At 38.5% G+C, this 15550-nt stretch overlaps 1 protein-coding gene across 1 annotated transcript in view; it reads left to right on the top strand.

Moving 5' to 3' along the window:
- The first annotated feature begins 6175 nt into the window (after window positions 1-6175).
- Window positions 6176-15550, top strand: part of LOC139733800 (uncharacterized) — a 29086-nt gene continuing 19711 nt past the window's right edge. Inside the window, exons 1-8 of the mRNA XM_071644605.1 lie at window positions 6176-6378; window positions 9986-10062; window positions 10475-10585; window positions 11367-11630; window positions 12397-12462; window positions 13223-13465; window positions 13976-14258; window positions 14792-14895. Coding sequence (XP_071500706.1) covers window positions 6252-6378; window positions 9986-10062; window positions 10475-10585; window positions 11367-11630; window positions 12397-12462; window positions 13223-13465; window positions 13976-14258; window positions 14792-14895 — 1275 coding nt within the window. The 5' untranslated portion in view covers window positions 6176-6251. The remainder of the gene's footprint in view (window positions 6379-9985; window positions 10063-10474; window positions 10586-11366; window positions 11631-12396; window positions 12463-13222; window positions 13466-13975; window positions 14259-14791; window positions 14896-15550) is intronic.

Raw genomic sequence — 15550 nt, 5'->3', positions numbered from 1 at the left:
ATATACATACATATACATACATATTCAAAAAAACTAAAATTTGCCGTTTTGGTTTTTCATACATATATACATACATATACATACATATTCATAATGATATTTGTAGTCCGCGTGTTGGTACCAGTATAGAAAAGATGACGAAGTAGGGTAGTAATGCATTTCAGTCCAACAGTGCTACTGAATAAATAGCACTGTTGGACTGAAATGCATAACTACCCTACTTCGTCATCTTTTCTATACATATATTTATATACACATATATTCCTTTAATCTTCATCATCGGAGATGAAAGTAAATTGTATTCCCTGACCACTTTATAGCTTTATACCATACTGTACTGCAAACAACAGTCCACACAACAACTATGTTTATGTTTATGTCCTGTCTATCAAAATGCCTAATATGTATCTCACAATGCATTTCCACTCAAAAGTATGTCCTTATATGCCCACATCATGGGGAATCTAATATAAAAGGCAAGGCTAAGCTCCATCTCCTCAACAATATATCTTAGCAGTCAACCCATTCAGATTGTAACACATCCAGAAGGAAGCAAACATCCATTGGAAATTAAAAATACCTCCAACTGATGTGATCAACCAAGTGTACCTCGAGAAACATGTTTGTATAAACTTACATCAAGAGTGCTTTAGGCTATAAAAAAACCAAACCAAACAACAAATCAGCAAACCAATATTTTAACGTATCATGATTACTCCCTTGGTTGCAGAATGCATGTTTGAAAACAGACTTACAAACTTCTGTAAACAGTAAAAAATAAATATAGTGTTGAGGTCAAAAGAGGGCGACATTTCTAAAAGCTTATGATTTATTATACACTGTACTACTAGTATTTTACTCAATGTTCCCTGTCGCCTGTGCATGATTACATTGTAGCTCATGTGATCATTTAGACAAATTACTTCTCTTTCTTTCTTTTTCATTTAGTTAAGTACTTCACTCCTTCATGACCTTGCCAGACGCAACAATTTGGGTGGTGTTTGTTATTCCGAAGGTTCGTTAATCCGAAAATGAAATAGGCCTAAGGTTTGTTACTACGAAGGTTTGTTATTCCGAAACACACAATCTATGTCCCTATACCTATGATGTTCATTAATCCGAAAAAGAAATAGCATTTGATAATCAGAAAGTTTATGGCAATTTTCGGAAGGTTCGTTATTCCGGAGGTTCATTTATCTGAAAATGAAATAGCGGGTTTGTTTATCCGAAAACAAAATGTAGGCCCAAATGATTCTCTATTCCGAAAGCTAACCCGACAATGAAATACGGTTCTTTAATCTGGAAACGAATTATCATGCTAGTGAATCTTCGGAATATTGAACCTTGTTTCGTTTTTGGATTAATGAACCTTTGGAATAACGAACCTTATCTTATTTTCGCATTGAAAAAGAATATTGAAATTTAAAAAAAAAAAATCGTATTTAATTTCTAGGTTAACGAACCCTTATAGAATAACGATATCTTACCAATATGGTATTCATGTGAAACAAAGAATAAACGTGCGGATTAACAAACCTTATCTTACTTTTGCATTAGACATTTCATTTTTAGATCAACAAACCTTTAGAAATGGAATTCATGTGAAACAATGAATAAATGAAACCTGCGGAATAACGAACTTAGTTTTATTTTCGCATTGAACCTTATTTCATTTTTAAATCAACAAACCTTTGAATAACGAACTGTTAATAACAATTTATGGAATTCTTGTGACACAAAGAATAAACCTGCGTATAAAACCTGTTGACAACAATAGCCCATAGATGAAAGCATAGGGAAGCATCCATTTCATCGTTTGTATTTAAAATGTGTTAACAAACTTAATATAGGACCTGTATGTACCATTAAAGGCTTTTTATTTTTGCGGTCAGGTGGATGTGCTGGCAAGCATCATTTGCTCGAGTGTAAGGATTACGTCATTAATAATTATTACATCAAAGATGGTTATCTCAGTTAGATTATAAAACAACATGCCTGCACGCTATTCACAGAAATGATATTTTTCCGCTCATGCAAGTGCAACTACGAAGTAAGCCTATACAATGTAGGACCTCATAATTATCATACGCTATTTTGACCGAGGCAACATTTAGTTTTCAAATCAGGTATCATATGCCACTATTTTGTGCAACCCTGTTGCGACAGGAAGATACGTCGCATTATTCACCCCATTTTTTCTGTAACATCACAATGCTATCTTTCGTCTGTCTACTCCAGCGACCACCGACTTATAGATCGAAACATTTTATTTGAAATGAAAATAACAGACCTTTGTTTCCCATTTTACTCAAAATAACTCACGTTGGACATTTCCCTGTCACTGATCATCTTATTTAAAGTCATCTGCTTAACAGTACTAAAAAACGATGCGAAACAAATTTATCGTTCTATGCGTAATCATGATTTCCTTCCATTAGGAAGCTCGTCTGCATTTAGTCTCCTCTCATACTTTACACACGGACGGACAAAATATGATAAGGGTCAAAGATGACTTAATGCTCCATACGACCATGCAAATAGCCTTGGTATCTACAACCCACGATACTTTCGTTATTAACAGAGATTATGATATCAGATCTCTATCAGTGTGAGGACGAGCATGATCATCATGACGAACTGTCAAAAGTTGGACAAGTCTTTATGCGTGGAAGAGTAGAGGCCTATTAGAGATAAAACGTTTCAGATGAAATGCCTTCCTGTCATGATCGTATGATAAACATAGCAGGCTTTCTTTGTACTATTACTACATTTGGAAAAAAAAAAGTGAGCTTTAAAAATTCATTAGCTCTTCTATTGCTCCATTCTATGCCATCGCTACTCATGGCGACCATAATACTGTGAATTTTTGTCAAGAGTTTTGCGGCATTGCAGTGAGTCGTGAGGTAAAGTACATGCATGACGCGCAATAATTTAGAAAAATATCCTGCTAATTTGTGAAAGTCATGAAAGAGGCAAACAGCTGCGGGTATAGTGCTTCCCAAAATATATGTATATAAGAATGACAAATAGAATCAAGCGTTACAACATCAGACAGCCTTCCATCTATACACTGTAAAAACATCGGTGTTAGATTTAGTAAATCTAACACCGATCAAACTTCAATAAGGACCACACCCACAGGTGTTGAAAATGCACTGTGATGGTGTTGAAAAGTGTTCACCTGACACTTCGTGGTGTTAATTTGACACTGTACCTGGTGTTATTTTGACACTGTACTGATGTTAATTAAAAAATGACACCACATGGTGTTGATTTGATATTTGTTGGTGTTAATATCAATGGTTTAACACCCGTCCAGCTTCAATAAGAGACCACACCAGCTGGTGTTACTTTGGTGTAAATTTATTTTCACATTTTTTCAAAAATCTAGTATTTTAATGTAAAATTCATGATCGTCTTGTTTAAATTAAAAATCAACAAGAAGTGCAGTTACTAAGAAACTCTTCAATAAACAGTTTAAAATTTGGAAATGACACCCGGAGGTGTTAATTTAACACCATAAATGAGCACCGAAAATTTAACACCAGCTCGGTGTTCACTATTTAACACCGGACATTTTGAAGTGTATTAAAATTATTGTGTATGTCACTAAACATTTAACAAATAATCAGGGACAAATTGAAGGAAGTTAGAATAGTCTTTATGTATACATGAATACAACATTTTGCTTTTTCACAAAAAAAAAAGATAAGAGAAAGACAAAGCACAAAATAAACAAACACAAAACTGGAGAATATCACCTTCTTATCCTAGCTTTATGATTTTTTTTTTTTTTTTTTTGGAGGAGGGTGTTGTTATCATGCAATCACTGACATTGGTGTCACAAAATAATTACATGGGTAGACCAATATCTATTATAGGCCTATTCAAGACATTTAATGCAAGATGTGTATGGCCCCATCATCTTCAGACTTTCACTTTGGGGACGCACATTGGTCCGGGTTGTTGTTGTTTCTTTGCCCCCCCCCCCTCCCCCCCACCCCCACCCCCTCCACTTTTTTAATTTTTTATTTTTTTACCCCGGAAGTGCGTAAGCGGCACTATAGAAAGAAATAGATAGAAAGTTTTTTTTTTTTTTTTTTTTTTTTTTTTTACTTGTTAGCTAATTAAACCCAGAAGTGGCACCACTGAGAAGTCTGAAGTGCCTCCCCCCCCCCCCCCAACACACACACACCTTTGAAAACATGGCGCCGGCAATGGCTTTTTGGTTCATTTTTCCATTTCTCTTCAATTTTTCTCTGTTGCCGATTTTGTATTGACTTTCCTCCACTCAATTTCAGAAGATTCAAATCTGTCACGTGCATGAGTGTAGTGTATATTGTAGGCCCTATAAATACAAGTTTCTAATCTAATTGATCTAATCTATTTTTTAAAATCTTTTGACAGGGTAGCCCATTCACCAATAAGTAGTGGTCTTCTATTGGGCCCTCGATACTCTCTAAAAAAAAATCGAATGAAAATATTCACTCTTAAAGGAGTGAATACAAAAAAGAGTGAATTTAGAGTGAAATTGGAGTGAATTTTGAGTGAAAATGTTCATTTTCACTCGTTTTGGAGTGACCTCAGGGATCACTCCTAAATCTTCGAGTGATCCCTGAGGTCACTCCAAAATGAGTGAAAATGAATATTTTCACTCAAAATTCACTCCAATTTCTCCCTAAATCACTCTTGAATCTTTGTATTCACTCAAGAGTCCTTTAAGAGTGAATATTTTCACTCGTTTTTTTTTAGAGAGTATATTGATGAACATAATAATGTACATTAAATGCAGAAAAAATGTATATTCTGTACATTCAAAAGTATAAAAATACAGTGTATGATACCATCACAACAAGAATTCATCAGAATGCCAAAATATCAATTAAATTTGGATTTGGATTTGGGTGTAGAACTCATTAGGCCTATGATTGTCATTGTGCAAGTTTTGCATACCTATTAATCTCGGTAAATGAATACAATTCAAGTGTACAAATAGGCATCGATGTATGATATTTATGTCAATATTGGGTCTACAAGTACAGTAAAAAATGAACACGAGCACGCAACTATTCACGGCCTCAAAGATCCAAGAGCTGCGAGTGACTCTAATCAATCGTAAATCCACCAATCAATCGCACTTTGCGATTGATTTCAGTATCATTTGATAAAATTTTAAGATTGATTTCACTCGCAAAATCTTTAAATTGAACTATAGGGTCGCAAATCTGTCAAAAGTTGCGATTGAATTATTCTATCGCAAATTTTAGGTTAATTGTCATGCAAATTATCAACCACTATGATTTATTCTTGACATCAAAATCATGACTCTCATACATGCTACGAAAACATAGCCCTACATGGGAATATGATTCTTACCATGAAATAATTTTAAGATCACCTAGATATGATACCCAGAGTTAGGTATAGGTATACTCTCTGCGTCGGTGTTTGTGTGATCCCTGTAGGATATCATGTATGCATAGATCCCAAGTTAGAATCAATCGCAAGATTTATGTTTGAAATCGAATTTGACCATAAGTCTTATCTTACAAGACGGACCCGGGTTTTCTGTTTGTTTTCTTTTCTTTTGTCCCCTCTCAAGTTTGTGTATTGTGTACGTGATCGTGGGTGTCATTTATGTGTGTGTAGGTGTGTGTCTGTTATAAATGTGTCGGATGCGGACTGTACTGTGCATCTGTGCTTGAGGGATGTATGTTGGAGTGTCGCCGTGCTGTCGTCGTGTTGGCAAAACCGGAAGGACATGTCCTAAAGTTAGACACCATTTTAATGCTTGCCAATTTCCAGGTAAGAGTAATGTCACAAACATTGATAAAGATTATATTTGACAACAACAATTTAGAGTAAAATATTGAACTATAATATAAATTGAAATTATTTATTATTTTAAAGTAGTATTATTGGCTATAAGTTACCTAAAAATTTATTGAAATTGACCTAAAAGCCTACAAATTTTACCCACATGATCGGCTCCGAGAGAAGAACGTAAAATTTAGTTCGCCGTCAGGAGAGTGTGTGCTGTGAATGCAGCAGCCGCCGTGTGTACAAACCGTATGACTGTTGTGCGATATCGTGAACGCAACGAGGACCCTTCCTGTACGACTCACAAATTGTACGTGTATTATTTTTCTGTCTGATGCTGCAGAAATGAAATGACCGTATGTTTACGGTTAGTATCATGACGGCGATTTGACATTTCAAGATTAGTAGTGTATCGAGCCCAAGAGGAAGTAATGGCGTGGTTCGGTGGTAATCTGAAAAGTTTGACGGAGAATTTGACCGGGCAGATTTCCAGTGTCGCCAGCACTGCAGCGTCATTCACTCGCGATGTTATTGCTGAAGGCACCGAAGAAGTGGCCGGTGAGTGAATGAGAGCAGTAAATTTGTATCTAAAAAATTTAAAAGTAAATAGACTCTCCACTCAGTCTAGGATAGAGTTTAAAAAGATCTACGTCCCATGCTAGAGTGGTCTAGCTCAGGAGCAAAATCTAGACAAAATTTGACTGGCAATCCAGGGGTTTATGGAGCTAGCCCAGCAAAGCACGGTGCAGTAAAAAACTAAAATTAGATTCTATTCCCCCCCCCCCCCCCCAATGCCCCAGCTCGTTTGGGACTCGTTGATAGTGGACCTACTCGGGTGTGGGAGCGGGGGGGGGGGGGGGGGGGGGGTAGCGGCTAATGGCCAACTTTACAATGATATTCGATGATAGAGATTGTAACAGTCAGAGTAAAAAATATTTTACAGACTTCTGTAATGTTCGATGAGAGTGGACTGAGTGAGAGTGAGGTGTTGCAGGTGGGAGGAGTTCCTGCCTTTTTATGACTCTTAGTCTTATTTATAAATAAAGCAAGTTGCCCATTTTTCGACTGCCTAAAGACTTCTCATTTAGCGAGCGTGATTTGAACGCTAGCGCTTGCGCCCATTGTTCGTCCCCATATGCCCTAACTGCGAAGCCCCAACGTGCAGCATTGGGGCTGTGCCGTTTTCGCATTCAGATTGAGGAGTTGTACAAAACGGTGCCGTTTCGGCGCTATATTTCCTTAATTTTTCAACAAAAACTACTAAGAATACTTACCGTAGTTATGGGTAAACTCGGCCTAGCGGGTAAAGTCGGCCGCCAGCGCGCACAGTACATAAATTGTACTGTGCGCGCTGGCGGCCGACTTTACCCGCTAGGCTGAGTTTACCCATAACTACGGTACATGGGTCGATTAAGCCTAAATGATTAATTTCGGCGACTGTTTCATGCATTTCATCGCTTATGATGCAGAAAATGTTGTCTTATAATGCGAATATCTTCAGCTCACCGATGCTCACTGAAACTCACAATCACTCGCACAGGCGCACAGCATGCATGCAGTGCAGTGCATTGACAGCATGCGTAATGCGTACTAATGGATATAGCAGCAAGTCTCTCTACTGTTGCACTAGGGCAGGCCGCTTATTACTCCTAAAAAATGTAGAAAATTTTGCAGTTTCTAGATAAATGGGTGAGAAAAACCAAGTCGAAAAGGTAATGTACTGTATATTTCATTTTTTATTGTCACTGTGTTTATGATAGAAATTTAGCCGTGCTTTATTTGTGAAGTCGCCGTGAATGTGGCAATGGAATTATTCGTGATTTTTGCTCCCTCTCAGCTGCGAGGTAGCCGCCAGGGGCTACATATGCCCATGCTTCGAATTCGTGACGTACCGCCGTGCGCTGCCTACATTGTATGAATGGATTAGCGTGCGTGCCCTGCCATGATTCTACCACGCGCGGACGAGAGCTGTATACATTGCACTATGAGAGCGCGGTACTCGATACACTTCACGTTGTGCGAGAGATTTGCGTTCACATATGCACAGTCACAGATTCAACGCGCATACGTTGCAGCCGAACCATGGCGAATATTGCATGTATATATATCCTTGCACGGTTGGCATGCAAATATAAATAGCGCGTAAATGCAGAAGTTATCTCAGAAACTGCTGCCATCGTGGCTGTTGGTGTACATTCTGTACACATTCAATACAGATACACTGACTAGAGTGAAATATCCCGTTTGCAGCAGTTTAAGCATTGTTAAGGGTTTTTCCAACTTGTAAACAAATCAGGCAAAGTATTTTCAGCCATTTCATATATCATAGACAAGATTATTCATTAACGCAATTGTTTTCATAAAAGAAATTTACCATTGACAAACGCAGTTTTCATGATTTACCAGGGCAAAACCCAGCACAATTTTCGCCGATAAGGACGTGAAAATAGCGGGCGCACATTGCAGTGGCTGCAAACAAGATCGCAATTCTGGCGGTGTTGTTGATGTCTTTCTTGTCTTTTTCTGAATTTTTTCGATGGTAACATCCACTTTCCGAAAAAAAATGGCGGCCCACATTGGCTCGCGAAAGTTCTATTTCATGTGAGGATACACGTATGTTTTCAAAATCATGAACATCGGGAAAACAACAAAAAATCAAGTTTCTTGGACCATTATTTCTTAATTGTTATGTTAAGAAGTACCAAAATTTTTTTTGGATGCGATGTGTTGTCATTTAGGTGAGAAAATTTCACTTTCGTCAGAGATCGTGCCCATTTTATCGGTTGGTTTTTGTTGATTGGTAGTGTGTTAGTATATGTGTAGTGTGCATGTAACAGTGCAATGCTGTATTTAGCGGTATATTACAGAGTATGTTGTACCCGCCGCGAACGGCTGCACGGCCGCTTACTGCCGCAGTTACTCTAGTAACTTTGAAACTTGGAATGAAACAAGTCTATACGTGTTGCTATGCAACTTTACTTACCCGTTAACATAAACTTGAACTGCTTATGCAAGTGGACCTTGGGAGCTTTGCGACAATGATTTCGGAGGTCCGGTGACGTTGCCCACTGTTGTGCTCTTCGGAACACATGTGGGGGTACATGTAGTTGCATAGTTTGAATTTCGCACTTGATTTACGCCATTTTTTTATTCATGATCTAGGAGAAAATGCACTTACCTTTATATTCGTAAGAGTGGTCTGTTCATGGAAACGGTCAAATCATGGGCAACATGCTTTATCTGTAAATAATAAACTGTATCGGCACCCGCATACCAAGATTTGACCCCTCCCATGTGTGCCAAGCAAGGTTCGACTATGCGAAACAAAAGCATAGACAGTAAATTTAAATAGGTTTCTACATGTAGCAGGTGGTGGAATTTTGGACGGCATTGTGGTCAAATTATGGGCGGCTTGCGTTGATATATTAATGCCATTCTTAAACACTTGACTTGAATGGACGCTGATTACGATGAACACATACAGTCTGCAAGAAGTGCAAGAATCTTCAGCTAATTGAAGGAGGCAGACTTGAAGAAGGAGAAGAAGAATAATGATAAGAAGAAGATGAAGGAAGAAGATTTCTCCCATGGGTAGAACAATCTAGATTTAAAAAACCTGCACCTGCTTTTAAATACTGCCTAGTTTATAGTCCAAGTCCAGGCGGATGCACTTTTGGCTCCATTATTGGACAATAACATGTAGAACCTTAATCAGTGTTTTAGATGGAAATGAGACTTGCCAGAAAATAAACCTGAACAAAGAAAATTGATAGAATATACTTTTCAGCTGAAGATGATGCACTCTTATCTCTAACGTTAATGTAAATTTGAATCAAATCGGATGTCAGGAATGGTTGGTATTGACATCGGCTCGAAAACAGAACATTAGCTCACTCTTGCTCTTCTAGTGCAATTTGGTATGGTGGAAGTAGATTACCTACATGGATGCAGAGGTACAATATGCCAATATTTCACATGATTAGGATTGTGGACTAGTACAGTACAGTATTGGCCTGTAATCAATGTGCAAGATTTGTACTGTAGTTGTACATTGTATGTACAATGTAGTCTAATTCCTACATGTAGTCCAGTGTCATGTCACTTAGAATGCACGGTCTAGTTTTCTGACATTCTAGTCTCTTTTTATTCTGCATTTACCATACAGATCAAACCACTGAACTTCAAATTGCTGATGGCAGAGTGAAAAGGCTAGAGACTGCTGTTGTGGCATTGAAGGCTGAGGTAAGGCAAATCAGTGCTATAACACTCAAACTGTGTGGGGTAACCTTTGTACAGTTAAGTCATGTTGGTGACATATTGTATCAAAAGCATTTTAAAGAAAGTTTTTAAGTGCATGATGAGATTTAAAAATTCAAAGTAGCAGCCTGCTTTGTTTGGTCCATTTCACCAATTCTGTATTATTGGTCATATCAGATCTCAGGCATAATTTTTATGTTCCTTGTTGAGGCGAATAATGCAGTCATAATGATGTCAAAATCCATCTACATGCATCACATACAATATACACGAATTGAATGGGTTGTGACATGACCAGAGTCTCACCAAATAGTGCAAGAGACAGATGCATTAACCCACATAGCATGGGTGCTCAAGTTTACATGATTACATGCATGTCTGCTGTAAACCTCTCCAGAATGAAAGGCTAGGGATGATCAATGCCGAGCTGGAGGAGAAAGCAGAGGCCTCCGAGCTCCAAATCAACAGCATTTCATCACAGTACAGGTCACTGCTGGTAGAGAAGGAGGTAAGATGTACTCTGATCATTTGACAGGCTCTTGTCATTCTGTCAACTGTAGTGTCACAAACTTTCTGAATAATTGATTTATGCTGGTAAGAGTGCCAAGAGACAATGGGATAATTGTTATGAGGATAAGATATGTGTTTGTGTTCTCATTCATAATGGTAGTGAATGGGCAGCATCTACTTCATAGGTGCCTACTTCATGTCGCAGTCCTCTATGTGGACACATAAATAAAAAAGTCCTTATTGATGGCGCATTGCTACACATTGCAAATTTATAGTATCATGCCATTGTCCAGCTTGTATTTGTCACTGTTCACGAGTATTGCTACATCATTGATTTGAGTAGTCATCCTCTCATTGGGAGTGCATCGTGGTCAAGTTGGTGGCCAGCTTTGCTTCTAATGAAGAGGTCCAAGCTTTGAGCTCTGTCTATTTGTGTTTTCAGTATTAGGCACTTTGAGCCCAAACCACATTTATGACATTTTTGTAGATATTTGCAAATCAGTTGCAGAAATGTCTGACTGTGAAGTGTATGTGTATCCAGGAACCATCAAATTTGATACTGAATGATAGTTCTACTTCTCTGCTAGGTGTAAGCATATGATGATTAGACATGGTTTACTCTTCATTTTTTTCTTTTTTTTTGGGGGGGGGGGAAGAGGATTGTGATGTCTGTAGAAGGCTGTCATGATTTTTGTCAAATTTTAGTCCTGCTGTGTTGTTGTCACGGATTCACATGATATTTGATTATCCCATGCATCTTTCTTGCATCGCCATCCTAGGACCAGTTGAATTCCCTCATCCAAAAGCAGAATGACATGCAGGACCTGCACCACAACATGATGTCGACGGCAGAGGGCGCTATGACGACCTCGACCTCCACGTCATCGCTCACCACCTCTGCGATTATGGCGGACAGCCATGACTTTGATGACGTCATTTCGTCGCAGCAGGAGATAAATCGTCTGTCCACTGAGGTGGCCAGGCTGAGGTCAGAGTGCAGTCATTGGAAGGAGGTTGCCTCTGTCCAGCAAGGTGCTGTGAAGGTATGAACTCCTGATAGTTTGTATAACAAACATCACAGGTAGACACCCCTCCTAGCAAGTTGTCTTGTTGATGGTCTGATCAGATATGAGGCCACTGCATACGACCCAGATGACCCAAGTAAATCTCAGCTACCTCAGAGTCATGTAGTCAGATTGATCTAAAATAGGATCAATTTTAAGCAGCAGCAATATAGCACAAGAATAGTCAGCCCTCAAGCAGCAGTTGGATATTTCAAAGTTAGCACTGCCCATATACCAACCATCTTTTGAGTCTTGAACATGAAGAACTGCAAAGGCTCATTTTATTTCATTTTTTTTTAAAAATAATAAAGTCTAACATAAGAATGTTAGACATAGTGAAACAGCACACAAGTGATTTTAAGCAATTGCAACACACCGTATGCAGATACCAGGAAAAGATATTCATGGATGTGTTTTGTTATCCAGTGACTTGTTTTTCTAAACACAAAGTACATTATCAAGCAAATGTCTTTTCAGCATTTTCTTATTATCTTTCTTTCATTAAACAATTAGGAATCATTTTGCACATTACAAGCATTTATTAGTATGATATTTTTTATCATCATCATCGGCATCATCATCATCATCGTCATTATCATCATCATCATTATAACAGTCATTTCTGATTGGCAGACAACTGTTGCCATTTGGTTCTGATGCCACATGCTATTAGTGTAAATTATGATTATTCTCATTATCATTGTTGTATATTTTTGTTCTTCTTTTATACCATTTTGCTCGCCAGCCTATGTTTCAAGTTGGAGATGATGCACAGACTGGTGAAGTGGCGCAGTTGAAATCAAAAGTAAAGGTATGTGCAGATGTTCATGTAGCCCAAAACAGTATTTCATAGTGGGCCAACCATAGAATCATTTTTTGAAGTATTGACTATGCCTGTGTATCTACCATTCATATTTGTCATTTGGTTAAGCAGTATGTAATTTAGCTGGTCATGTTGTACACAGACATACTGACCGACTATACAACTGAGAACAAATTTGTTAATGATGTTGTTATAGAATCCCTTGTGCAGTGTCACAATCCCATTATATTCTGCAGAGCTCCTAGCTATATGTGAATTAAAAAAGGAAAGAAATTTGAATTCAAGCACAACTTGCAACAGTATTATTGTGGCAAAATGCAGTTTTGATGATTACTTTTTAATATTTTAGTGACATTGTAGAATAAATCCAAGAGAGTACATAATGTACACTAGTGATGTGCTATCTTTCACCAGTCATGTATCTGTTTATAATTCAGGAACATGACAGATATCTTCGGCAAAAATGCATTTGTGTTTGTTGAATATTCAATGGCTGAAGTTGCAGATTAGTGTCCCAGGGCTATGCAGCCAACAGACAGAGATGTTTGTTGAAAATCAGAGTTGTGTTCATTGCAGTATCCAAGTGTACGTTTGGCTCCCTCCATCACCACATATGAATTATTTGTATATGACTTGCAGAAACTGTATGTCACAAATTCCACAACCAATTCTGACACTAATGTCATCTCCTGTGTGAATGAATGATTGTAGGCTACCAGTTCTGTTTCATTGACTTGTCGGCCTGTAGGAGCTGGAAGTGAAGCTCAGGCAGAAGGTTGACGAGTCGCAGCGCCAACTCTCGTCTCTCCAAGACTCTCACTCCCACAAGCTGAAGACGCTGACCCAGAGGCACAAGAGTGAGATGGAGAGCAGCCAGAGGAGGATAGAGAGCCTGGAGAAGATGGTCGGCATGGGAACGCAGTCCGCATCTTCCAGCAGTGATGGAGCGGTGGTGGATGATGCCCAGAAGAGAATCCAAGAGTTAGAGGAGGTAAGGACATGTTCTCTTCTTGGTTGGTTGTAGCTATTCACCCCAAGAACACTGTATGTAGGTGCCTACACTGCCAAGTCATGTACCATAGAACGTATAACTTATTATTACATTCCATGCATGTGTTTTAAGGTATGACAATGCATAATGTATTCTCAGTAACTTTATTGTATCTGATAGATTACTGTAATGGGCTGAATGAAACATAATGCAGGCTTTTGACTTTTACAATGGAACTTGCCATCTAGTCCTATAAAACCAGAAACTTTCGCTGCATGAAAGTCTCGCGAATTATCACTGGGAGTCAATGTATTGTGCAGGCAAAACCTTTCATGTGCATTTTGGCGAATCCTGGTTCCTCACAAAATTTGTTAAAGCTTCATGCACACAAACATTTCTAGTTTTACAATATACTGCAAACACCCTCAGTTGGCTTAGAAAACCCCTGCCAAACCATATTTGCCTGTGCAAAGATTTTCTGTGTTCTCACCATGTCGTCTTGTGATGCAGATTCTGCGTGAAACCAGACTCCATGTGGCCCAGCTTGAGGAAGGCAACCACCAGCTGGAGAAGGAAAACGCTCGCCTGATGGACTCGGAGAGGGATAATCTGCGGCTGGTGCAGACCCTGAGGCGCAAGGTGGATGCCCTGGAGAGGGACAGGCCCCGTCAGGAGAGGGATGCCAGTGGGGGTCAGGCGGGGTCCGGTGAGACCGCGCAGGAGGTTGCTCATCTGAGGAAGCGGAACGAGGAGCTCGGTCAGGAAGTGGAGCACCTCATGAAAGTTGTAAACAGTAAGGATGAGAGGAGTGGAGACTACTGTCTGAGTGATCTGTTTGTTTTGAAACTTCATTTCATGATTACATTTGGTCAAGAAATCTGGTACTCCTTTATGTGAGATTTCAGTAATCATCATATAAATTGATCAACTGCTCTTCATGAAAATGTAAAAAGTATGAGAGTGCTGTCAGTTTTCAGACAGAGAAATATTAGTCACCAATATTGTAGTGAAATACAATTGCACTTTTTATTTGCTTTATTATGATATTATCTCAGCCATTTTTGAAGCAAAGATGCTTCCTTATATCTAGATGACTGACAGGTGTAGGAATATACAGAGCTGGTGAAGTGAATAGGTGACTTTGCTTTATGCATTGTTACATGAATTGTTTCAACATGAAATGCTAAAGGATGATGCAATTGCAAACTGAAAAATGAATTGATTATGTCATTTGTGTAGTATAGCAACAGCCTTTACCAACTTTGTCAAGGTTTTCTCAACAATAGGCCATGTGATGATGATTTTCGCCGTTTGGTCTTCCCACAGGACAAGAGACAGAGTTGGCGGTCATTCTGGGGTCGCACGAACAGGTCAGGGAAGAGCTTTATGCCACTAAACAAAGACTGCTCACCGAGCTGAATGCCTCTCATGTACATATCACCAATCATTTATTTACTTAACCCTTTTGCTGTTTACTAACCTGTCATTATTTACCTGCTCTTGTGATAAGATGACTTCATGTGCAAATGTGTCGTTTAGAGCATGTTGATTGTTAAAACTATCAACTGTTGAAGCTTAAACATTTGGGTAAGGATTGAACTTGGAGTAATGGCTGTGATTTAAAACTGAAATGACATTTTTATAGTTATTAGTTTAACCTTCTCCTTCTTTTCTTTTTTTTTGTCCTAGCATGTTTGTGTGTCTCTTCCAAAATTTTGTCACCAGATTTGAGAATGCAGCTTGTGAAAATGTGAGAAACAGTGATGACGTGATCTGTTTATTTGAATGCCCCGTCAGTGTCGTTGCTTCCAGAAAGTTATAGAAAAGCTGACAAAATTTTATATCATTGGCTTTCAGATTCATATAAGATATTAATTTGAGTTGTAAAAAGTCAATATCTCAATACACTGTCTTTTCTGTAGCCAAATCATGTGAAAGATTTAAAAAATTGCTAGGTTAAGCATCAACTCATATTGAAAATGGTATAATTTCCTTCAAATGAATGACTTCTACTTTGTTATTTTTCTAAAGGTGTTGAAATATCAAGAGCAGGTATTTATTCATGAAATATTGCAATATAACAGT

The sequence above is a fragment of the Diadema antillarum genome, unplaced genomic scaffold (assembly GCF_040938485.1).
Source record: "Diadema antillarum isolate AM-2024a unplaced genomic scaffold, OU_Dant_1.0 seq00000491_RagTag, whole genome shotgun sequence".
NCBI lineage: Eukaryota > Metazoa > Echinodermata > Echinoidea > Diadematoida > Diadematidae > Diadema > Diadema antillarum.
This window is presented reverse-complemented; position numbering and strand designations above follow the sequence as displayed.